The sequence below is a fragment of the Heliangelus exortis genome, chromosome 29, assembly GCF_036169615.1.
Source record: "Heliangelus exortis chromosome 29, bHelExo1.hap1, whole genome shotgun sequence".
Lineage (NCBI taxonomy): Eukaryota > Metazoa > Chordata > Aves > Apodiformes > Trochilidae > Heliangelus > Heliangelus exortis.
This window is the reverse complement of record NC_092450.1, coordinates 3,502,390-3,523,905: the sequence shown is the minus strand read 5'-3', so window position 1 is coordinate 3,523,905 and position 21,516 is coordinate 3,502,390. Positions and strand designations below refer to the sequence as shown.

The 21,516-nt window shown below is 62.8% G+C and overlaps 3 protein-coding genes across 5 annotated transcripts; 1 reads left to right on the top strand and 2 right to left on the bottom strand.

The window, feature by feature from the left end:
- Window positions 1–472: 472 nt before the first annotated feature.
- On the bottom strand, window positions 473–6,415 carry RETREG3 (reticulophagy regulator family member 3). The gene is made up of 9 exons (XM_071728380.1): window positions 6,110–6,415; window positions 5,362–5,468; window positions 4,545–4,575; window positions 3,331–3,457; window positions 2,911–2,995; window positions 2,483–2,620; window positions 1,945–2,024; window positions 1,480–1,612; window positions 473–1,104 (listed from the first exon to the last, which is right to left on the bottom strand). The coding sequence occupies exons 1-9, from the start codon at window positions 6,295–6,297 to the stop codon at window positions 671–673; spliced, it is 1,323 nt and encodes a 440-aa protein (XP_071584481.1). The 5' UTR covers window positions 6,298–6,415; the 3' UTR covers window positions 473–670.
- A 63-nt stretch (window positions 6,416–6,478) lies between these two features.
- Window positions 6,479–12,710, top strand: TUBG1 (tubulin gamma 1). Its single transcript, XM_071728379.1, has 11 exons — window positions 6,479–6,650; window positions 6,868–6,980; window positions 7,359–7,526; window positions 7,751–7,819; window positions 8,148–8,227; window positions 8,773–8,899; window positions 9,670–9,756; window positions 9,956–10,105; window positions 11,214–11,366; window positions 11,612–11,773; window positions 12,045–12,710. The coding sequence occupies exons 1-11, from the start codon at window positions 6,602–6,604 to the stop codon at window positions 12,240–12,242; spliced, it is 1,356 nt and encodes a 451-aa protein (XP_071584480.1). The 5' UTR covers window positions 6,479–6,601; the 3' UTR covers window positions 12,243–12,710.
- Window positions 12,711–13,541: 831 nt separating this feature from the next.
- On the bottom strand, window positions 13,542–20,735 carry PLEKHH3 (pleckstrin homology, MyTH4 and FERM domain containing H3). 3 transcript variants are annotated; one of them, XM_071728717.1, is made up of 13 exons: window positions 20,475–20,734; window positions 18,332–18,387; window positions 17,633–17,721; window positions 17,239–17,433; window positions 16,881–17,038; window positions 16,640–16,763; window positions 16,180–16,477; window positions 15,867–16,074; window positions 15,497–15,624; window positions 15,260–15,374; window positions 14,728–15,177; window positions 14,456–14,647; window positions 13,542–14,365 (listed from the first exon to the last, which is right to left on the bottom strand). In XM_071728717.1, exons 1-13 carry the CDS (start codon window positions 20,619–20,621, stop codon window positions 14,189–14,191), a joined length of 2,337 nt encoding a protein of 778 aa, XP_071584818.1. In that variant the 5' UTR covers window positions 20,622–20,734; the 3' UTR covers window positions 13,542–14,188. The 3 variants fall into 3 exon arrangements, with proteins under 3 accessions (XP_071584818.1, XP_071584817.1, XP_071584819.1); XM_071728716.1 differs by having other exon boundaries at window positions 15,488–15,624; window positions 20,475–20,733; XM_071728718.1 differs by having other exon boundaries at window positions 14,215–14,365; window positions 14,456–14,510; window positions 15,488–15,624; window positions 20,475–20,735.
- Between the last annotated feature and the right edge of the window lie 781 nt (window positions 20,736–21,516).

Below are 21,516 nucleotides of genomic sequence, written 5' to 3'. Positions count from 1 at the left end.
CCAGTCCTCCCGGGAGATGTCTTATTGCCATCGCAGCTCCTACAAAAGAGCAACACTGGAGAGCTGGGAGAGGAGGTGAGAGGTGGTGGCAAGTACAAAGGAGCTGGTCAGAGGCTCTTGTGCCCACAGCAGGAACCAGGGGGTTGTTTCTGCCTGGAGCTGGATATTGCTGGGAGAGAAGACTCTGATTCTGGGCAGGTTTGAGGAGCAGGGAACAGTTGTCTTGGAGACAAAGAGCATTGAGTCCCAGATGCCAAATCTGGGGGAAACCAACCCCTTCACCTGGTCACACGCCAGCCCCAGGTCAGCTCCAAGATTGTCCTTGGTGATGCCATCTCAGTCTGGCTGGTGGTCACTCGAGCTGTGGCCACCAGGTTTATTGTCTTAGGTGAGGAAGTTGAGAGCAAGCAGCGTCCTGGCAGAGTGCAGGGCAGGGTGATTGTGGAGCTATCACAGCAACGTCTCTTCCCTATGAATTACAGTGTCATTTATTTTAAAATCCAAGCAAGGCTACAGAGTCACAGGTCACAGTGGTGTCCCCAGCCAGGACTGGCTGTCACGTCACTCACACCCACACAGGAGATGATCCAGGTAACTGTGCAAGGCTTCTCCTTCCAGGATTCCCCTCCACGACGTGCCACAGAAAACCAGGGGGAGGTGGTGGGATTGTTTAGTGGCCCCGGGAACCCCCAGGATCCAGCTGGTTGAGCTCAGATTGATCCAGCAGTTCAAAGTCATCTCCTTCTGCATCAGTGTCCAGGTCAGAGCTGGCTGTTCTGAGGTAAGTCTGTGCCCCCCTCAGGGGACGGGTGCTGCGTGAGGAGCCTGGCTGGGGGGCTCCAGACAGTGCCAGCTCTATCATCCCCCTGGTGACAAACCCAGTGATGTTGTCAGTCAGGTTCTGTACTGAGGGCAGCACCCCCTGCTCCTCCTGGTCATAGGGCAGATGCAGCTCTTCCATCCCCTGCGTGCGGTACGCCAGGCTCGGGATCCCAATGCTGGTGTCATCCTCATCATCCATGCCAGTTGCTTCTGGGTTTATGGAAGGGAAGTCAGGGAGATCCCTGGCAAAAGATTCTTCTGGGTCACTGTGACCATCCAGGTCTAGAGGAGGAAAAAGTGCTTTAAATGAACACACAGCACAGGACACACACTGGGACACTACACCCCGGGGCAGGCTCTGGTCATCATCATCCCCCCTCACACAGCTCAGCCAGATGCTGACCCCTCCCAACCCCACCAGAGACCTGCAGAGCAGGATCTGCCTTTGAGGAGCAGCTGTCACTGTCTGCTAAGGCTCCACAGGAATTAAGAAGGAAGATTAGTTCTGAAAAAACAGCAGTTGCATCTCATCTCAGCCAGCCAGACATCCCAGCCATCTCAGCCAGCCAGACCGCAAGGACAGGCAGCTGTGAACACACCCTCCCTCCTTCCCACCCATCCTCCCACACCTCCCAGACACTGCACACCTCACCTCACCTTCTGACCCCTCTGTCAGGGGAGTCTGGCCCCGGGAGAGGTTGAAAATCCCATTTTCAGTGTAGGAAACCTCAGCATCTGAATGCTCTGAGTCAGAGATGGTGAGTTCCTTCGCGACCACGGAGTCATCCAGCTTCGAAAGAGGAGATAAAATTGAAACCATCAACACTAGAAAGTGTATTTCAGTGTCTCAAGACAGAACCCACAATCCAGTGGCCACCAGTCAACCCCAGTCCTCGTGGGAGGCTGGTGCCTCCTCATTTCACACACTGCACTGTGCCCAGCCAAGGAGACTGCAGCTCCCCATATACTTCAGTGAGACACAACTCACAGACCCCTCTTAAAGGAGAACACCCTCACCTCATTTTCCATCACAACCCAGCTACAACGTGATGGATCCAGGGCCGTGTACTGCAGCAAGTTTGTTCTCTTCACCTGAGCTCTTGTTTCAGGATGCTTCCTTACCTTGGGGCAGAAGGCAGCCAGCTCCTCCTCACTGTCACTCCCCTCATCTGCAGCCTCCTGGTCAAGGGATCGACAACGCACTGCCAGAAACCAGAGTCAGACATCATTCCTGCTGCCAGGACAGGGCTCTGAGCAGAACCAGCCTCATGCTGAGCAGAACCACCCCAAACTGGCAAGCCTGGACACAACCCAACACAGCACACTTTGTCCCACAGCGGAGCATCGTGCCTGCTTCTGACTGGGCAGCAGCAAAACTTGTGCCAGGATGGACACCTTCAGCAGCCACCTTGCACAGAGCCCCTTCTCCCCCCCCTCAGTGCAGCTGAATCACAACACAGAGTTTTGGCAGCATGGCCAACACCACCAGCTCACAGGGAGCTGCCTGCAGAGGCCTCGCTCCCTCCCGCAGCATCCCGAGCATCCGTGTGGGAGCTGCTCCGTGCCACATGGGCAACCCCATCCCTCCTCCCCAAGCCAAGGGGTGGATTCCTGGGGTGCTCCAGGTCCTGAGGGTCAGGAACACCACACAGACACTTACGTTGCTTCTCCCGCTGCTTTGCCACCATGTATCCTGGGACACTGAATTCCAGCCGCTGCAGAGCTGGCTCCAGCTTCGTGTACATGCGGTGCCCCAGCCTGTGGTACACAGCCAGGGGCCACAGCAGGAGGAGGAGCACTGGGGTGAGTGGGAATGCTGGTTAGAGGTTTGTTCCAGGCTGGCAAACACCTCACCCGCTCTGTGGCACAGCACAACACACACAGGATGCACAAATTATGTTCTCTCTGAACCAGAGACCTTAGAGGCCTGGTTGAGAACCACCACATTCCAAGCAGAAATGTGCTCTTGTAAGTTTTAAAGCCATTCACATAAAGCTTTCCTTTGAGCAGAAGAGCCACATCCCTCAAGACACTCAGATCCCACTCATCTCTACCCCTTTCACTCTATCAGCACAAGGCTCTACTTACACAGCAGGTAGGAGAGCAGGAGCCCAGGGATGTACCTGCCCAGGACTGCCAGGAAGGTCAAAACTCCACATGCTAGAAGGCAAAACTGCAGAGAAGAGGAGACAGTGAGCTGCCAGGGGTAAGCAGTGGGATTTCACCTATTTCTGGTTCTCTGGAGGCTTTGGGTCAAGTCTTAACTCTAGGGACAGTGAAGCCTTCCCTAATGCACAAGATTTTGGGGCTCACTTTCTCCTCCCTCCTCCACAGCCCCATGGGTTTGCTGCACCTCCTGCTCCTCTCCAGCACTGAGCATCTCTGCTGCTCTGGGCACTTCCCCTGGCCAAACACTCAGCCAGCACTGGATGCCACAACCAAGGACACCCGTGGTCAGCAAAGGCCCCACACCAAGCACTGTATTTGCTGAGCTCTGCACATTCTCACCTTTCCAGGGTTCTGCCTCTTGAAAATGAAGAGGTTACTCAAGAAGCTGCTCCCAGCCACCCATCCTTCAGCCAGATGATGACAGAGCTCTGGCACTCCGAGCAGCCGTGGGTGAACATATCCCCAGCTGCAGAAAAGGGAGGAATTTGGGATCAGACATTACTGTATTGAAGGCAGTGCAGAAGTCCCCAGTTACAAACACTTGTATCCACACTGCCTTCTCCTCTACACCACCTGCTGGGCTCTAGAGATGAGGATCAACCTTCCAAACCACCACCATGCCAAAAGCAGCACTCCCACACACCATCCTACTGTTCCAGCTCCCCCACAGCAGCCAAGGAGCAGCAGTTTCAGTCACTCTTGGCATAGCACAGCTTCCATGCTGTTGGTGTGCAGTGCAGGAGCAAACCAAGTGAATCAAGTTTGCTTTCTCTGCATTTATTTGGTCAGCTGCAACCCCCAAAAATGCAGCACAAGGTTTACAAACAGCCTTGCATCTTAATATATTCAGCCACTTGAGAGAGAGTGTCTTTGGCAAGTTCTAGTAATGCTTAACTACTAGTCACAAGTATGAGAAGGTTAGGGAGAGCAATTCCTTTTGTTCCTGGGCCTCTTGGGAAAAGTCAGTCAGTCATTTGGCAAGAGCTCAGATGTCTTAATTGGGAGCTGAGCTCCCAGCGTGGCTCGACAGCAGGGCCAGGCAGCAAGGTGTGCCCAGAGAGAGGAAGGTGTTATTAGTGAGACAACACCCAGTGTTTCTCAACCCACTATTAACACTGCAGTCAGACCATAGCTATGCAGCAACAGCTTCTGAGACAAGCCTGTTAAACATTCAGAGGGCTTAATAATTTCAAAAAAGAAAAAAAAAGAAAAAAAAAATCTGTTTTCCTGCTACTAGAAGCCCATACAAAAGGAATTGCTTTTGAGGCAGCACCTCCAGCTGCAGGGTATCTGGGGAAGCAGCAGGGGAAGTTTAATGACATTAAAGCATTACCAGGGTTCAGTAAAGACAAAGACTGAGTATTAATAGTTTGGGCGAGTCAAAAACTTGTCACAGCAGCACGACAGAGCCCAGGGCTCCATCCCCCCTCCACTGAAAAGCTCCCTTCTACCCCATCCTTCCTCACACAAAGGAGCCGACGCTACAAGCATGTGCAGGGGTCACTCCAGAGCAGCAGAGCACCAGGCAGCAAAGGATTCAATTAGCTTCCTACCTCTCATTGTCTAATTCGTCAGGTCTTGCCACTAAAATATTAAGAACAGACAGGACATTAGTTGCAAGGAATTTGCCATGAGAATGCTGAGGTCTTGGGGTTTAAGTAAAGCTTTAATGAGCTGGGGAATACCTGGAAAAGACATTAACTGTAATTAAGAACCCGAGAGGCATCGCTGCACCACACGTTCTGGATGTGACAGCAGGGGACTTGCTGGTTAAGTGAGGGAAGCTCCTCTGAGCACACAAACCATCCAGGATGCCCAAACCACCCTGGCCATGCAGGGCCAAGAGAACCCCACACTGCTGAGCACGGTGGAATTCTTAATTAGTATCAGTATCAAATGACAGGACTGTACAGAGAGCTTGACACTGACTTCTTCAACACCCATTACCACCCCTCTGCTCTCACAGGCACCTCCCCAGCCAGGCTGGGCCTCCTCTCCAGGCCAAACTGGGAAGCTGATTTATTTATTACAGATTCCCAGCAAGAATCCAGACGCCTGCTGGGTACACTTCAACTTCTTGCTCTGGTTACTGAATGCTGGGAAGGTGAATCACTGCTTCCAAACCTGCTCCAGCTCACGTGCACCAAGCAAACACTGGTGTCACAGGCACAAGAAGCTTTTCTTACTTTTATACAGGTTAGGATTTTCCAGCGTCAGAACATGCCCACGGTGTTCCTGTCTGCTTCTAGGCTCACAAAGCAAAATCTCTGGGATTTTAACCCTCTACCTCAGGCAGCACAGAGCCTCTACACCTCAAGGGCAAAAAGCAGCACTCGACTCGCTGGTATCAACTCCAATGTTGCAACTCACCTGCAATTTCAGGCCAGATTTTGTTCTTCCACTGATCTAGACAAACCACTACTATAAGAGTAAACGCAACCAGGAACACCAAGCGAAGAGAAGTCAGAGCAAAAAACCTGCAGGGAAGAAACAGACATGTTGGTACCAGCCAGATCTGACACACAAGAAAAGGGCTGACACAAATCAACGCAAACCCAGCAGGAGGGTTTGTTACAAACCCTCAGTAACAGCGCCAGAGAAAAGAGAGCGAGTGCTGATTGTCAGCAGGCAGCCCCTGGGAGCTTATCAGGCTGCACGAGGGACCCTTATCTGCTTGTGTCAGCTCCGCTCACACCTCACCCCACCGCCCCCCTGCCCCTGCTCTCTGGCCGTCCGTGGGTTGCTGATTAACTTTATTTTTTCAGGTAAAAATGAAACGAGCGGAGGGGCAGGGGGCTGAGGCCGCCAGCAGCACTGCCAGGTCTCCTCCTCTGCTCAAACAGGTCCCGGGCTCCAGCTCTCGGGCCACGGGCAACACGCGGGAAGCAGCGTCCCCCGGGGGAGGATCACGCACGAGGGGGCACGGAACGGGCCGCCCTCGCCCACCCGGGACCCACCGCCACGGGGGGAGACAAAAAAAGGGCCCCGCCGCCCCGAGGAGCCCGGGCGGGACGCTCCGTCACACCGGGATCGCTCCGCAGCCCCTCTGGGCGCGGGTCCGCTGCACCCCGGCCCGCCTCCCGCCGCCCCCAGTCCCGCATCCCCCGTCCCCGCTCACCAGAAGAGGCCGTGAACCAGCGCCCACCACAGCGCACTGCGGCCCGGTCTCTCCCAGACCAGCGCGGCCTGCACGGCGCTCAGCAGCGGTTCGTAGGGCCCCAGGCGGGCGCGCAGAGCCGCGCTCAGCTCCTGCACCCGCCGCTGCCGCTCCCCAGCCCCGCCGGGCCCCGCTGCCGCCGCCGCCATCGCTCCCTCCCGGCATCAACATCCGCCCGCCCCGCCCGCGCGCGCGCACCGCCGCCGACATGGCGGCTCCCGGGGAGGGGGCGGGGCTGGCATGGGCGCCGCCATCTTGGCGCAGGCGCCGCCGCCCGCCCGCCAGCGCGCGCGCGCGTTACCGGGGAGCCGCGGGGGCGGAGCCGCGCGCTGCCGGAAGTGCGCCGCGCGCACGCGCCCCAGGGGTTGGCGCCGGCGGGAGAGGCGGCGGAACGGAGCGGGGCGGAGCGGGTCCGGGTTCAGGTCCAGGTCCAGGTGCAGGTCCGGGTCCGCCATGCCGCGGGAGATCATCACCCTGCAGCTGGGGCAGTGCGGCAACCAGAGTGAGCGGGACCGGAGACGGGCGGTGGCGGCGGCGGCGGCGGAGCGCGCCCGGGAGGCATCGGGGGGCGGGGGCGTGGCGTGGCGGGGCCTTGGTGTGGGCGGGGCCGTGACGGGGGCGCGATAATGGCGGGGGCGGGGCCGGGAGGACCGGGGATGCTCCGGGATCGGCCCGCCCTGTGGTACCGGCCCGGCCCGGTCTGACCGCTGCCCCCGCAGTCGGGTTCGAGTTCTGGAAGCAACTCTGCGCCGAGCACGGCATCAGCCCCGAGGGCATCGTGGAGGAGTTCGCCACCGAAGGCACCGACCGTAAGGACGTCTTCTTCTACCAGGTACCGGCAGCCCCTGCCCCTCCCCGCCGGCTCGGTCCGTGCTCGGGTGGGCTCTGGCGGGGCTCGGGCTCTCTGCAGCCCCTGCTCAGGGGCTGAGTGCTGACGCTCTCCCGGGTGGGTCTGAGCCCCAGCCCGGTGCTCCGGGCAGGCAGCACGGTGCCGGGCTCCGTCTGTGCCCCCACTCTGCATCCACGTGCCGTGGGGGCTGCCGCGGGCACCACAGACTCCTCCTGGCACAGCCCAGTCCCGTTTGTCTGGGGACAGCCCCCCCCTGCCCGCCGTGCCGTGCTCACCCATGGCCAGGGGGTGGCAGACGCCGTTCCCGTTTGTCCCACGCGGGGCTGTGGCCGTGTCACGGTCTCACTGCTCTCGTTCAAGGCTGATGATGAGCACTACATCCCACGGGCCGTGCTGCTGGACCTGGAGCCCCGCGTTATCCACTCCATCCTCAACTCCCCTTACGCCAACCTCTACAACCCAGAGAACATCTACCTGTCGGAGCATGGAGGGGGAGCTGGGAACAACTGGGCCAGTGGCTTCTCCCAGGTAACAGCTTGAGTGTCACAGCTCAGCTCAGGAGTCCTGACTGTGTCAGGGTTAGCAGACAGTTTCTGGAGAATTTGTCATTCACGGGGGACTTACGTGACATTTAGTGGCACCCCACGCACAGGGTGACGTTGGCAGATTGACTTGGCTTCACACCAGGCTTGAACAGATCTTCCCCGTTTTCTGTGGGAAAGGAATAAATCTTGGTCTGATCTTTCTTGCAGGGAGAAAAAATCCATGAAGATATTTTTGACATAATAGACAGAGAGGCTGATGGGAGTGACAGTTTGGAGGTAAGTGAACCAGGGCATATGGATCCTGCCAGGCTTCTGTTTTATAAGGTTGATCCTTGTAAAATCAGTGGGCAGAAGATCCCAGAGTACCTGCAGCAGGTGGGCACTGCCCCACAGCAAGGGGAGTCCAGGAGGCTGCTCAGCAGTGGTTGCAGGTTGTGCGTGTGTGGTCTGATGAGCCTGTGGCTGTCACCATGGTCTGCAGGAGCCAGGGCAGACCTCCACCCCATCCACAGGCCATGGCTCTCTGCTCCCAGTTGCCACAGGGCCAGTTTTCCCCCTGGGGCTGAGCTGGGCCCTCACCTGCCTGTGTTCTGCTTCCTCCCAGGGCTTTGTGCTTTGCCACTCCATTGCTGGTGGAACGGGCTCTGGGCTGGGCTCGTACCTCCTGGAGAGACTGAATGACAGGTGAGCACTGAGCATGTCCCCTTCCCTCAGCAGAGCCTGTCCCAGCCAGTGCTGACTCAGAGCCACCACCCCCACCCAAACACTCTTGTGCAATCCTGGCTCCCTGCCCGGGGAAGGGATGGCTCCTGATACCTCGGGGACTTCAGTGGCTCCAAAACTGGACTGTGCTGTCCAGACTCTGCCTTCCCTTGGCCATAATTATCAGGCAGCTGCCTTCTGGCACCCTGGCTGTGCAGGAGGGTGGGGGGCTCTCACACTGACCTCGGAGGTGCTCTCTCTTCCTGCTCCATTTTGCAGCCTCTTGGAAAGGCTCATAAGCAGCTGCTTGATCAGCCCTTGGATGGCTCAGCCTCGCCTGCAGCTCTGCTTGGCAGCCCTGCTGGGACAGGCACTGCTGGGAGGGATCCTCTCCCTCCCTGGGAGCTGATTCTGGCAGGGAGCCCTGGTGACTCACTGCTGTCCTGAGCCCTGGAGACTGCCAAGGGATCAGTGGGAGGAGAGAGTGCTGCCTCAGCTGCTGTTAACCCTTGGATGGGCTCTACCAGGTACCCGAAGAAGCTGGTGGAGACCTACTCAGTTTTCCCAAACCAGGATGAGATGAGTGATGTCGTGGTCCAGCCCTACAACTCCCTTCTGACACTGAAGAGGCTGACACAGAATGCTGACTGCGTGGTAAGAGTCCTGCTGCCTGCCAGGCCCACAGCACTGCCAGCTCATGCACGACAGCCCCATCCCTGGTTACCCATGGGCACAGCCCTTGCTGGGGCAGTGTCACAGCAGCACAGTGGCAGTGTCACAGCAGCACGGTGGCAGTGTCACAGCAGCACGGTGGCAGTGTCACAGCAGCACATGGCAGTGTCACAGCAGCACATGGCAGTGCCACAGCAGCACCGTGGCAGTGTACGATGTGCCTGCAAACCCCCTGGTGCAGCCTCATCCAAAGGACCAAGCAGACATGGTGGCTCCAGGGACAAGAGCTCTGTGCCAGCCCGTGGTGAGCTGTCCTGTCCAGCCTGGCACACAGGACCCAGCAGGTTCTGCCTGTGGCAGCAAGGATGGGATGCAGCCCGCTACTTGAACTCAATGCCCGCACCACCTTGAGCACCAGGCTGCATCCTCAGCAGGACACAGCTTGTCCCTCGTGGCTGATCTCTGCAGGAGGCAGGGCACGAGGGCTGCAGGGCGGGGGGTGGCTGTGAGGCAGTGTCCCAGAGGCAGAGCTCAGTGGGGAGCAGAGCCAGGAGCTTCCATTGACGGTGTCGGTTACGCTCCCGGGATGACTCAGCTCGTGGTTTCCAGTGTCTGCCACCTGCGGAGGGCTCTGCCAAGCTGTGGTGCTTGGGGCCTATGCTGGGCAATCCAGTGCCCGTGGACACGTGGCTGGGGGTGCCCATCCTTCGTCTGCCTCCTGGGCTCCTCAGTGAGCTGGTTTTGTTTTGCAGGTGGTTCTGGACAACACGGCCTTGAATCGCATCGCGACAGACCGGCTCCACATTCAGAACCCGTCGTTCTCTCAGATCAATCAGCTGGTGAGGAGGGTTCCTACCTCTGGAGAAGGGTTGGCCCCTCCGTGGGCACAGCAGCAGCAGCCTGGGGCTGGAACAGGGTGCTCTGCCCCTCCCGGGGCAGCCTCTGCAGCTCCTGCCTCCCAAGCATGGCTGCAGCAGGAGCTGAACGAGCTCCATGTCCCTGTGGTGCTGTGGCTGCTGACCCCATCCCCTCCCCCAGGTCTCCACCATCATGTCTGCCAGCACCACCACCCTCAGGTACCCTGGGTACATGAACAATGACCTCATCGGGCTCATTGCCTCCCTCATCCCCACTCCTCGGCTCCACTTCCTGATGACTGGGTACACACCACTCACCACCGACCAGTCGGTAAGGCAGCCCGGGGGCTCTCCCCTTCCCCATGGGCAGGAGCAGCTGCCATACTCACCCTGTCACAGCCATCAGTCCCACTGTCCTGTGTGAGCTGCCACCACGTGTCCCAGATCCCCAGCCCGTGGCACGTGGCAGCACGTTTGGTGTGAATCAGGCATGAGCAGGCTCTCCTGCACGTGCTGGGCTGCCTTACATCACCAGCAGCTACAGGCAGGCCAAGGGTGGCTGCTGGGACAAAAGCCACCCATGGAAATGATCAGAGAAGGCCAAGCAAAATGGGTTCTGCCACCAGCCCTGGCTGTCAGAACAGTGCCCATCAATGCCACACCAATGGCACCGTGGGCTCCAGGCATCAGCCCCTTTCTGGGCCACAATCTGTGTCCTGGGAGGGGACTGTCACCCATCCCCACCATCCAACACCACTACTGCGTTTAGCCTGTACCCAGCCAGTGTCCCCTCAGCCCCCGGGGGGACCGGGGCCGTTCTGTGTTGAGGTTGTGGTGCTGCAGGAGCTAACGGCCGTGTTCTGGTGTGCGTTTCCTCAGGATGTTGCTCAGAGGTGCAAATCTGAAAAACTGCTGGCTCTGAAAAGGGTATCAAGCGTGTGGTCTGTCCTCCCTGGAGGAGTGTGGGGAGGGCTCAGCCAGCAGCTGATGGTGCTAGGAGCAGGCAAACGTGCCACCAAGCTGTCCTTGTCACCGGGCCCTGGCAGCACTGGGCAAAGCACATGACAGCCCTCAGGGACCACGTGGCCCAGTGCAGGGCCAGGTGGGGAGGGTGTGCAGTGGGGAACCAGCCCCTCCTGTCCCCCAGCACTGCTCCTTGCCTTGGCAGGGGAACAGGACAGAAGTTTGACAGCAGAATTATGTCCCTGTTGCTCTGGGCTCCACCCCAGTCCTTGCAGCTCAGTGTCTTTGTGTTGTCCCACACCAACGCTCCAGCGCTCAGCCTGGCTGTGCCTGTTGTGTGACTCCAGGATCCCCCTGTCCTGCATGTGGCATGTCCTCCATCTCTGGGCTCCCCAGCCTGTGTGGGTGTGCAGGGCAGTGGGAGGGTGTGGACACAGCAACCTGCTCCCTGTGACCCCCTGAGTGTCCATCTGCAGGTGGCCAGCGTGAGGAAGACCACTGTCCTGGATGTGATGAGGAGGTTGCTGCAGCCTAAAAACGTGATGGTGTCCACAGGGCGAGACAGGCAGACCAACCACTGCTACATTGCCATCCTCAACATCATCCAGGGGGAGGTGGATCCCACGCAGGTGAGCTCTTGTGCAGTTGCACACAGCGCAGTGACATGGACTGCCAGGGAAGGACATGGTCACCATCTTGTGGGGTGAGGCTGGGCAGTGCCTGAGGACCAGCTCCAGGTTGCTCGTATGGGCCCTGGCCTTGTGGATGGCCACTAATCCCTTGTTAAGATCCTCACTGCCTGCTCTTGGCTGAGATCCCCTTTCCTGGAGCCCATGCTCCCCACCACCCTGCTGCCTATCTATTATCCCACCAGGTCCACAAGAGTCTGCAGCGGATCCGGGAGAGGAAGCTGGCCAACTTCATACCCTGGGGCCCTGCCAGCATCCAGGTGGCTTTGTCCCGCAAGTCCCCTTACCTGCCCTCTGCTCACCGTGTCAGCGGCCTCATGATGGCAAACCACACCAACATCTCCTCGGTGAGCATCCTCCCGCTCCACAGCCACATTTTGATCTCCTGTCAGTCCCAGAAGTCTCACCCCCAGGGCCGTCACAGAGCCACACAGGGCCTGCAGATGAGGGGGGGGTGGGCAGGTCCTAGCTCGGTCTCAGCCCTGTTCTGGCAGCTCCTTCTCCCCGGTGCTGGCTGGGTCCAGGGTAGCAGGGCAGCCTGAGGAGGTCAGGTCCCCTCCCTGCCCTGCAGGGTCCCCGGGGAGCTGCAGCCCCAGTGACCCCCACGCTGCTCCCCAGCTGTTTGAGCGGACGTGCCGGCAGTACGACAAGCTGCGCAAGCGGGAGGCCTTCCTGGAGCAGTTCCGCAAGGAGGACATCTTCAAGGACAACTTCGATGAGCTGGACAATTCCCGGGAGATCGTGCAGCAGCTGATCGACGAGTACCACGCGGCCACGCGCCCCGACTACATCTCCTGGGGCACGCAGGAGCAGTGAGTGCCCTGCCCGGGGACGGGAGGGTCCCACGGCCACCTCCACGCACGCCGCCAGCAGGGATCCTCTCTGCCATGCCCACGTTTCGCACCCCTCGGCGCTGCCCCGCCGCGGCGGAGCCGTCACAGCCGCACGCGCCCCGTGGCTCCGCAGGGAGCAGCACTGCCCCTGAATGAAGCCCTTCGTCAGGGCACAGCCCCACACGGGGCCCGTGGGAACCTCTGCCCGGGAGCACGGCTGGCTCGGAGGAGGAGGAAGAGGAGGAGGAGGAGGAAGAGAGCAAACCCAGGGGTTTGGAATGGGCCTGGCCCAAAGAGCGTGACCCCCCCCTGGCCAAAGGCTCCGTGTGGCTGAGCTTGTCCTTGCCCTGGGCAGGAGCCTTGTTCCTCCTCTGCCAGATCAGGCCTGGGGCACACTGTATCTATATTTTTGTAGGTTATTTTGCTTTAATAAAGGCTGTTCCTGCACTGACATGGCCTGCACGGCTCCTGGAGGAGGAAAGGGGCCACAGATGCTGCCAGGGTCAGTGCTCACTGTGCCCAGCACGTCCCAGAGGTGTGTGGGACACCAGCAGCATGCCACCTGGGCCCAGGTGACTGCTGTGGCACAGCCAGAAATACTGGAAGGACTTGTCAGCAAAGCTGACCAGGGACTGGAGCCGGCACCACCCTGCCCGCCGAGCACACGGTGCCCGTGCCACAGGGACGAGGCCCCAGCAGGGCTGGGGGGGTCTGAGGGTCTTGGGGTGCCGCTGCCACTCTGGGACCAAGGCAGGGGGTGGTTCCATCGGGAAGGATGCAGGCTCAAGGCTGGACCGTGCTGATGGGGGGACAGAGGGATGGCAGCTCATGCCCCACATGAGTCAGGCTGCTGGGGCCGGGTGTGGGGCACCGCTGGCACTCAGCCAAGCCCCAGCAGCTCAAGGTGAGAATTAGCCTTTTCCTCTAACCCTGCGGCTCAGAGCAGGAGGCTAAAAATACTCTCCCGCCATGGCAGCACCGGCTCCCACGCCCTCCTGGCACCAGCCCGAGAGGCGCCCGTGGCTGGGGCAGTTCCCCCCGCCCGGGGCAGCCCGTGCCAGGGGGTGCCGGGGTACTGGACGCGGAGCCGGAGCAGCCTGTGCCGTTGGTGCCATGCCAACAGGCAGAGTGAGCAGCCCGGCTGGCCAGAGGGACAGCAGTCCCTGTCCCCAAGGACACGCTGTGCCACCACTGTCCATCCCAGGCCCCGCTGCGCTCGCTGCCCTGGGGCTCAGACTGTCCCTGCCTCCCACCGCAGGCTGAGACAGGGGACGGGAGGCTCTGCCGTTCCTTTGGGCATTTATTTAGAAAAACAAACAACCCCCCCTCCCCAAGACAGAACTGACAAACTTTACAGAGGCAACATTAAGGGGCCGAGCCCCAACCGTACCAGCTGCCACCCCGCCAGCCACCCCCGCACCACGAGCCCAGCCACGGGGACACCACAAAGCGGCAGGGACCAGCCACGCAGCCACCAGGAGCCTGCTGGTCCCCGGCGCGGCTCAGCCAAAAGCCGCCCGCAGCTTTCCAGGAGGGTGGGTTCAGCGGACAGACAGACAGACAGACAATGGCACAGCACCACTGCCAGCCCCCCCTGCACCGGGCAGAGCCCCCCAGGCGGCAGGAACCGGGATGCAGGCAGAGCTGCCAGGCAGCACGAGTGCTGGAGGCAAAGGCACCAGGGTACAGGGGACAGGGACAGGCCTGGGGGCAGCATGGGGGCCATGGCACGGTGGGATCGCAGCACGGTGGCCCCGCTACCCTCCAGGGAAAGTGCTGGGAGACGTGGGGGGCACAGGCGTCTCGAAATAAATTAAGGAAATAACCAGAAAGGCAACAATGGTGCAGGAAGCACGAGCCCCCATCCCCCCGCTGCGGGGAGCAGCTGGCAGAGCTTCCCCGCTGGGAGCACCCTGCGTGGCCACCAGGCTAGCTGTGGAAGGAGCCCACTGGTGGCCGGTGCTGCCAGGGCCCGGCTGTGGGACAGAGCCCCCGGGGTGGCACAGTGGGATCTGGGGGGCTGGTGGCCGGCTCCTGGGGCTGGGGTGGCCGCCGGGCACCCGCAGAGGCAAGGTATGTGTGGAGGAGCCGGGCGATCTCATCCACCTGCGGGCAGAGGGGATGTATGGGGTCAGCCCCAGCCCCACATCCCCCGGGGGGGCAGAAGGGAGCAAGGGTGCTGTGGTTGCCCCATACCTGGGAGGTCTCGAAGAGCAGATCCCGGTCCTCCACTGAGAGGCGGAAGGTGCTGCTGTCAGAGGCACCGAAGGAGGAGATGCAGCTGTAGCCGAAGCTGTCCAAGGGCTCAGGCTCCCCCGGCTTGTAGAGTGAGACGGCCTTGGCCCCAATCCCCAACCACAGCCGCTGCGGGCTGTCCCCCACCGGGCTCTGCAGGGAAAGGGGCATCAGGGCTGCCTCCCCACCCCTGCCCCCTGCCCCCCACCATCCCTGCCCAGCTGAGGCCTCACCATCCGCAGGTCCACGTCAAAGAGTGTGGAGCCGAAGCCGGGCCACTCCCGCACCAGCGCCAGGTAGGCAGCCATGGCCTCGGGCCTGCCCATGCCCTGCAGCAGCTTCCACTTCTCCAGGATGGCAGCCATGGTGCTGGCCCCCTCCTCCCGCAGGCGGCCGCGCAGGCGCTGGTCCCGCTCCGCTCGCTGCTTGGCCAGTGCTTGCCCCCAGAGCCCGCCGGCCAGCAGCCCCGCACGCAGCCGGGCCCCCCGGCACTTGCTGGGGGGCTGCCGGTGGGGGGCTGGCAAGCGGGCGTGCAGCACGTGGGGTGGGAAGAGCTCCTCCAGGCGTGGGAAGGGCGCCCGGGCCGAGAAGTCGCTGTTGAGGCTCTGCAGGCGCAGCGCAGCCAACGTCTGCAGCGTCTCTTCTGACGTGGGCACGTAGCCCCGCAGCACCATCTCGTGCGCCTGTGGGAAGGTGGTGTGAGCCAGCATGCACGGCCACCCCGGCACGGCCACCCCAGCACGGCCACCCCAGCACATCTCTCACCTGCTCGAAGAGGAGGGCGAACTCCAGGCTGTCGCGTGGGACGTTTTCCGTGTCTAGGAATCCGTAGTGTTTGAAGCAGAGCCGGCACGGCGGGTCCTGCTCCTCCCCGGCCAGGCTGCAGCAGAAGGGACCGTCCCCATCAGCACGGGGCGTGGGGCAGAAGTGTCCCCGCACTGTTCCCTCCCACCCTGGGCTCCTCTCCCCTAGGCAGCAGAGTGGGACATTTACTTTTCAAACCTGGTGAGGACGTCGGCCAGCAGCGTGGTGCTGCCCACCAGCTGCTCCCGCCGCCGGGACTGCTCATAGAGCGCGAAGAGGTTGGGGCTCTGGGACAGCCCCAGGCGTGACACCAGCTCCTGGGCCACCTGAGGCGAGACAAAGGCAACCGACGGTGACTGCGTGTCCCTGGCCACGGCGCTCAGGGCTGCAAAGGGACACAGACAAGTCATGATGGGCGAAGGCAGGTGGCCCCTGGCCCCTCTGAACCACAACTCAGCTGGGAGAGACTTAGGGGAGACCCCTGCCAACTCTCCTAGCCCACTGCCCCCCCAGCTCCACATGCCAAAATGTCCCAAGACCTCTGCCCAGCGTGGCTGCAGCCCCTCACCTCCTCAGCCGTGGTGTGAGAGCTGATGGCCACGCTGCAGGCGGGTGCTCCTGGGCAGTGCACGGTGCAGATCATCTCCTGCCGCCTCATCAGCACCAGGATCTCCTCCAGGGAGGGCACGCACTCCCTCCCCTTCGTCTTCCCCAGTGCCTCCCGGATGAAGCAGGCATACTTGGCCATCTCCGAGGTGGGGAACCGGCTCTCCGTCCTGCAAGAGACACCAGGACTGTCACAGCAGTGCAACCCAACGAGGGCCCCAGTGCCTGGTGAGCCCCAGCCCGTGGCCGGTGCCCAGCGCTCTGCCAGCACTCGCCTGTCCAGGTGGAAGTGCAGGAAGCGCAGGACGGGCGGGGAGGGCAGGAAGGTGCAGCTCATGCAGGTGAGCAGCTGCCAGTAGTGCAGGTCGCCCGGCCCGCCTGCCACTGGCGGCTCTGTGGTCTGCTTCACCAGCTGGCAGTAGATCTCATCCACCAGTGGTGGCAGGTCCAGGCAGGTCTGCAGAACGCCCTGCATCAGTGGCACTGGGTCCCGCTCTGACTCCAGCTGCTGCAGTGAGTTGAAGAGCTTCACGGCCTCGTCACGCAGCGTGGTGTAGCTGCGGGGGGGAGGGGCTGCAGGACAGGATGGGGGTCAACAGCCCCGTGGGTTTCCCCAGGCCCCCCGCCCCAGGAGCCAGACACATTCATGCACCCAGGGCCAGGTAAAGTCCCACACAGCCCCCAGCCCTGCCCACCCACTGCTCCTTGCAGCCCAGGACCCCCACCTGCCCTCACCACTTTGGTCCAGGCTGCCATAGGGGAAGGGCAGCAGGGGAGCATAGAGGGGGCTGCTGGTGTAGCGCAGGATGGGGTTGCAGCGGTAGATCTGCTCCAGGACCTCAGGACTGCCACAGTGCTCCTGGGAGGGCAAAGAGATGGCAGCAGCTGCCATGAGCTGCCCCACCGCCAGGCACAAGGGGCCCCAGCCATCTGTCCTGGCCCTGCTGATGTGAGCAGCCCCATGCCATGGGCTCACCTCAACGTCACGCATGAGGAGCTGAGTGGGTGTCTGGACGGGCACTTTGCTGTCGATGACCTTCTGCACGGCACAGACCCAGCGCACGGCTTCGTTCAGGTGCTCCGTGTACAGGCGGTAGCAATGCTTCCTGCCAAACACCGTCACACTCCAGTAGCCTGTGAGGGACAGACAGCTCACCTGTGGCCCACTGGTGCCCTCGGCCCAGGGATCCCTGCCCTGGTGGGGCCACTTGGCACCTCAGGGCTCTGCATAGTCCCTTCTCTGGGCCATGGAACCCCCCCTGGGGCTGGCAGGGTGACACAGGGCACGAAGGACCACGAAGGTGCAGCCCAACGGAGGGGCCCGGGTGCCCTACCCGTCTCCTTGTAGGTCTGTTTGTTCGGCCAGAGCACAGAGCAGAGGCTGGTGAGCACCAAGGAGCCCAGCCGACGGGCCCCCTTCTCATTGCTGCTGTAGTAGTCCAGGGAGTCAGGTGTCAGCACGAACCAGTACTTCCGAGGCCGGATCCAGGGGGTCCTCACGCCTCCCCGCACCTCCCGCTGCAGCCAGCCTGGGAAGGGGAAGCCTCAGCCCCGGCCACCAGCACCATCCTCCCCACCAGCTCCCCAGCACAGGGCAGGGTCTGCCTGGCACCAGCCTAGCCTGTGCTGCTGCCCCTCTGGGACAGGACCCAGCCATGGGCAGGGCTCAGTCCTGCCAGAATCCCTGTGCCTCAGCCACTCTATGGCCAGAGAGGCTCCTGTGCTCACCTTTTACTAGAACATCAGGATCATCCTCCACCGGCCCCGGGCCCTTCTCCACGATGAGGCTGCGCATCTCCTCTGCAACGAGCAGGGACCTGGGGACAACACGGAGCCAAGTCTGGGGGGCTGCAGGTGCCTCCCACAGAAGCCAACCCAGGGGCTGGGGTGAACCGGGTCCTGAGGGGCTCTGGACACCCCGGAACCCTGCGGTGGGAAAGCGGCAGAGCCATCGGGTGCAGATGGCCCTGGCTAAAAATAAGCTGTTTGCAGTCGCGGCCCTGCCAAGGAATTCGGAAAATGAACAACCAGGAAGGAATGTTGGCAGCAGCATCAGCACTGAGAGGACAGGGAGCGAGCAGGCCCCTGTGCCCCGGCACCCCATCTCCTGGGCACGCGCTCCCCCAGGGCATGGCCTCTGCTGGTGGACGTGGCCCAGCAGAGCCTCTTGGCTAAGCCTGTGGCAGTCAAGCCATGTACATGGTGGGGACACATGCCCTAGGACACACGAAGGAGGGGGACAGAGGACAGCAGTCCTGGTTTGAGCCAGCAGAGTGGCACAGCACGATGCTGGCCCCATGGGCAGGACACCACAGCACGTACCAGCACGGTGCATCCTGTCACGGGGTGCTGGGACCCTGGCTCCCACAACAACACCCAAGGGATGCAACAGGATGTCTGGGGGGCTGGAGGCAGGGGGTCACTCACCGCTCTGAGCCACTGCTGCTGCGGTTGGGCTGGCTCAGGCTCACCTCCAGGGACCCCTGGGGAGGAGAGAGACAACTCAGTCCCACAGTCACCACCTGGCACCCCTCAAAACACCTCCCCCCCCCGATGACTGCTCGTCTCCTTGCCAGCTCAGCTCCAGGGACAGAGGGACAGGGTCACGTACTGCTGCCCTGGGGCAGGGAGCCCCAGTGCCCCACAGCCACAGCTGGAGCACCCCAGGGGCTCAGGGGCAGCCACTTGCTGTGATGGCTGCGTGTCCTCAGCTGACCCAGCGGGCTGAATACCGTGCAGAATTGCACAAGGTCAGTGCTGAGTAATACGCTTACGGCACAAAGTCCCATTGTAATGGGGCCGCTGACTTCCTGCCCGCCACGGTGGGACCCACGCAGGGAAGTCCCTGGCCCCACGGTGGGATCGAGGCCGGTTCCTCCTTCAGCAGCACGGCTTGATACGGACAGTGCCACACACGTGATGACCCGTCACACGTGCTGGGACACCAGGCAGGGCCCAGGCACAGGCAGGCACCAACTTGGGGAGGGCATCTGAGCACGGTGGGGTCATGGCAATGCCGGCGGATGCTGTCCAGGACATGCATGAGAGCTCCTGCCAGCTGCAGCTCAGCGGCCAGAGGTGCAACAGGCCGGAGCGTGCCACAAAATGCCAAGAAAAAGAGACGGCTGCTAAAAATAGTGGCTGGGGGTGGGGGGAACTGCAGCAGGTATGGCTGTGCCATGGGGGCAGGGCTGGGCACCGCTGACCTGTGGCATTAAGGGCACCTGTCACAGTGCTGGCACCCATGCGTGGGGCCAGCTCCTCCAGCCACGGTCCCAGTGCCAGGACGGGCCCTGCGTGCTCCCACACAGTTGCAGCACCGAGATGGTGCCCAGCTCGTCGGCCGCAGCCCAGAGGAGGACGCCGGAGCGGTGGCGGCCGGCTCCTTCTCAAGGATATAAATAAATGGGAGAGGAACCTCAGCAGCAGGGCCAGGGCAGCTGCTCCCACGCTCCCAGGAAGGGGTGGCCAGAGCTGCGGGTTTCTGAGGACCCCCTGGCCACGGCAAAGAGCTCCCCTGGGACCTGCGTCACAGCCGCCCACGCCAGCCCGGACCTTCGGAGCCAGCGCGGCCCACGAGACACAGGAGTGGCTGCTGCCATCATGCCCTTGGCATTGCCACCAGTGCCTGGAAGGCCCAGCTCCAGCCCTGCCATGTCCCTGCTGTCTGCTGGCACCGCTGGGGAAGGGGACGTGCTGCCGAGTGACAACTGCTGTGGGGGGCTCAGGACCACCCCCAGCCCTGCACAGACCCCGCGGCAGGCAGGGGAAGAGGGGCTGCAGCGAGCAGGACCGGGCTGCCACCACGCACCACGTACCCTCTAGGCAGGGACGCAGCCCGTGGCTCCGGGTGCAGGAGGCAGCCGGGACGGGCAGGAGGAACCCGTGGAGCTGGGGTTCCCTCTGCTATCAGCCGCCCCCCAGGCAGCCCGCCCGGAGGAAGCGCCGGTTTCCGCCGCTCCGCTTCCCTTGGCGGAGGAAGCAGACGGAGCGGGGAGATCCCGGCCTGTTCCCGCGCCCGGCACGTGCTCCCCGGGCGCTACGAGACGGGAACGGCCCGGCCTGCACCGGCAGGCCCCGAGGGACCCCTTCCGCGGGACCCCTCGCAACCTCAGTGCGGGATCCGCACCGCCAGCTCCTGGCTCCTGCCTCGAGGAGCAGGCAAGGGCCGGGCAGCACCTGGCTACCTCTGCACCTCAGCACCGACGGCCGCCCGGGTCCCACCGCCGCGCCACCGGAAAGGCCCCGACCCCGACCACCGCACCCCTCGGTTCTGCTCCGCGGGTTCCAGGACCAGCCGCACCTTCCGGGCCGAACCCCCCACCCCCACCCCACCGAGACCTCCTGGCCGGCGGCTGGGACGCGCCAAGGACAGCTCCGGGCGGCGGGACCGGCGGAGACGTGCCCGGGCAGGCGGCGGCTGCACTCGCCGGGGCGTCGGGGACCGGGAGGGCCCGGGGCAACGCCGGGCCGGGCCGGGCCGAGCCGAGCCGGGAGAGAGGGAGCAGCTGCGCACCGCCGGTCCCGCCGCTCCATGCCAGACGGGGTCTGGTGCCGGTACCGGCCCTACCTGGTCTCCCTGGGCGCGGAGCTCGAAGGACGCCTCCTCCTCGGCCTCGCCGTCCGCCTCCCGGTCCGTCTCGCCGTAGTCCCGTCGCAGCAGCGTGAAGCCCTGTCGGCAGCACAGCAGCCACCACAGCCCGCCCGGGAACGGCATCGCCCCGCCGCCACCGGACGGCACCGGCACCGCGACGGGACCACCGCCGCCGCCGCCGCCCCGGGCCCGGCGCGTCACCGGCCCCGCCGCCAATCGCCGCGCGCGCACCGGGGCGGAGCCAGCGCGCCCGGGGCGGTGGAGCCGCTGCTTGCGTCATCGGCCGGGAGGGGGGGAGCGGCGGGGGCCGGGCCGTTGCGGGGCGGGGCACCGGGCACCGGCTGCTGCCGCTGTGGGCATTGGCACCCGATCAGCACCAGCACTAGGCACCCGGTGCCGGGATGCGCTCGCAGGAAGCGGCGGCTGCCAGCCCGGTGCCCACGGGCCGGCCGGAGCATCGGTGCAGAGCCTGCCGACCACGGGGGGCACAGAGCCAGTGTGGGGCTGGGCGATGGGGGAGATGACAGCTGGAATGTGGGGCAGCCCCGGGCACAGCTGTGGGGCCGGCTCTGGGGCCAGCCCTGGCACTGCCCTGGGGCACCCGGGGGCGGCAGGGACGTGTGCGGGGGGGCTGCTGGGACAGGATGGGACGGCGCAGTGACGAGAGGGGAGGAAAGTCCCTCTGGCCCCTCTCTCCTCCCTGGGAGGGGGTTTCCAGCTAGAACCAGTGCAGGTTTTTCGGGGAGCTCTGCTGTCGCCATCCTGGGGACTTCCAGCGCCTTCGTCACATTGCCTGTGGGCACAGTGGCGTGGGCTCTGCTGGGCGCTGGGCTGTGCTTGGGGGGTGACTCCCATCCGGCCTCCAGCTGTCCCCTCCGACTGCCTGGGTCGGGGGTTCCGCGGGGCGCGGGGTTCCTGGCCTGGACATGCCCCTACTCCGCCCCGGAGCCGCCGTGGAGGCACAGGTAGGGACAGGCAGGAGACCGCAGGGCCAGGTAGGGCACAGGCAGGGACTGCA

What these genes read in the sequence shown, in the direction of transcription:
- RETREG3 (XM_071728380.1), bottom strand. Translation starts at nt 6,297, where the DNA reads ATGGCGGCGGCGGCAGCGGGGCCCGGCGGGGCTGGGGAGCGGCAGCGG. An exon ending in AATCTGGCCTGAAATTGCAG is followed by an intron (nt 4,576 to 5,361) that starts GTGAGTTGCAAC and finishes TTAATATTTTAG; the next exon opens with TGGCAAGACCTGACGAATTA. An exon ending in GACGAATTAGACAATGAGAG is followed by an intron (nt 3,458 to 4,544) that starts GTAGGAAGCTAA and finishes CCTTTTCTGCAG; the next exon opens with CTGGGGATATGTTCACCCAC.
- TUBG1 (XM_071728379.1), top strand. Translation starts at nt 6,602, where the DNA reads ATGCCGCGGGAGATCATCACCCTGCAGCTGGGGCAGTGCGGCAACCAG. An exon ending in ATGGGAGTGACAGTTTGGAG is followed by an intron (nt 7,820 to 8,147) that starts GTAAGTGAACCA and finishes GCTTCCTCCCAG; the next exon opens with GGCTTTGTGCTTTGCCACTC. An exon ending in GGGAGGTGGATCCCACGCAG is followed by an intron (nt 11,367 to 11,611) that starts GTGAGCTCTTGT and finishes TTATCCCACCAG; the next exon opens with GTCCACAAGAGTCTGCAGCG.
- PLEKHH3 (XM_071728716.1), bottom strand. Translation starts at nt 20,621, where the DNA reads ATGCCGTTCCCGGGCGGGCTGTGGTGGCTGCTGTGCTGCCGACAGGGC. An exon ending in AGCAGCAGTGGCTCAGAGCG is followed by an intron (nt 17,722 to 18,331) that starts GTGAGTGACCCC and finishes TGTTGTCCCCAG; the next exon opens with GTCCCTGCTCGTTGCAGAGG. An exon ending in TCCTCATGCGTGACGTTGAG is followed by an intron (nt 16,764 to 16,880) that starts GTGAGCCCATGG and finishes TTGCCCTCCCAG; the next exon opens with GAGCACTGTGGCAGTCCTGA.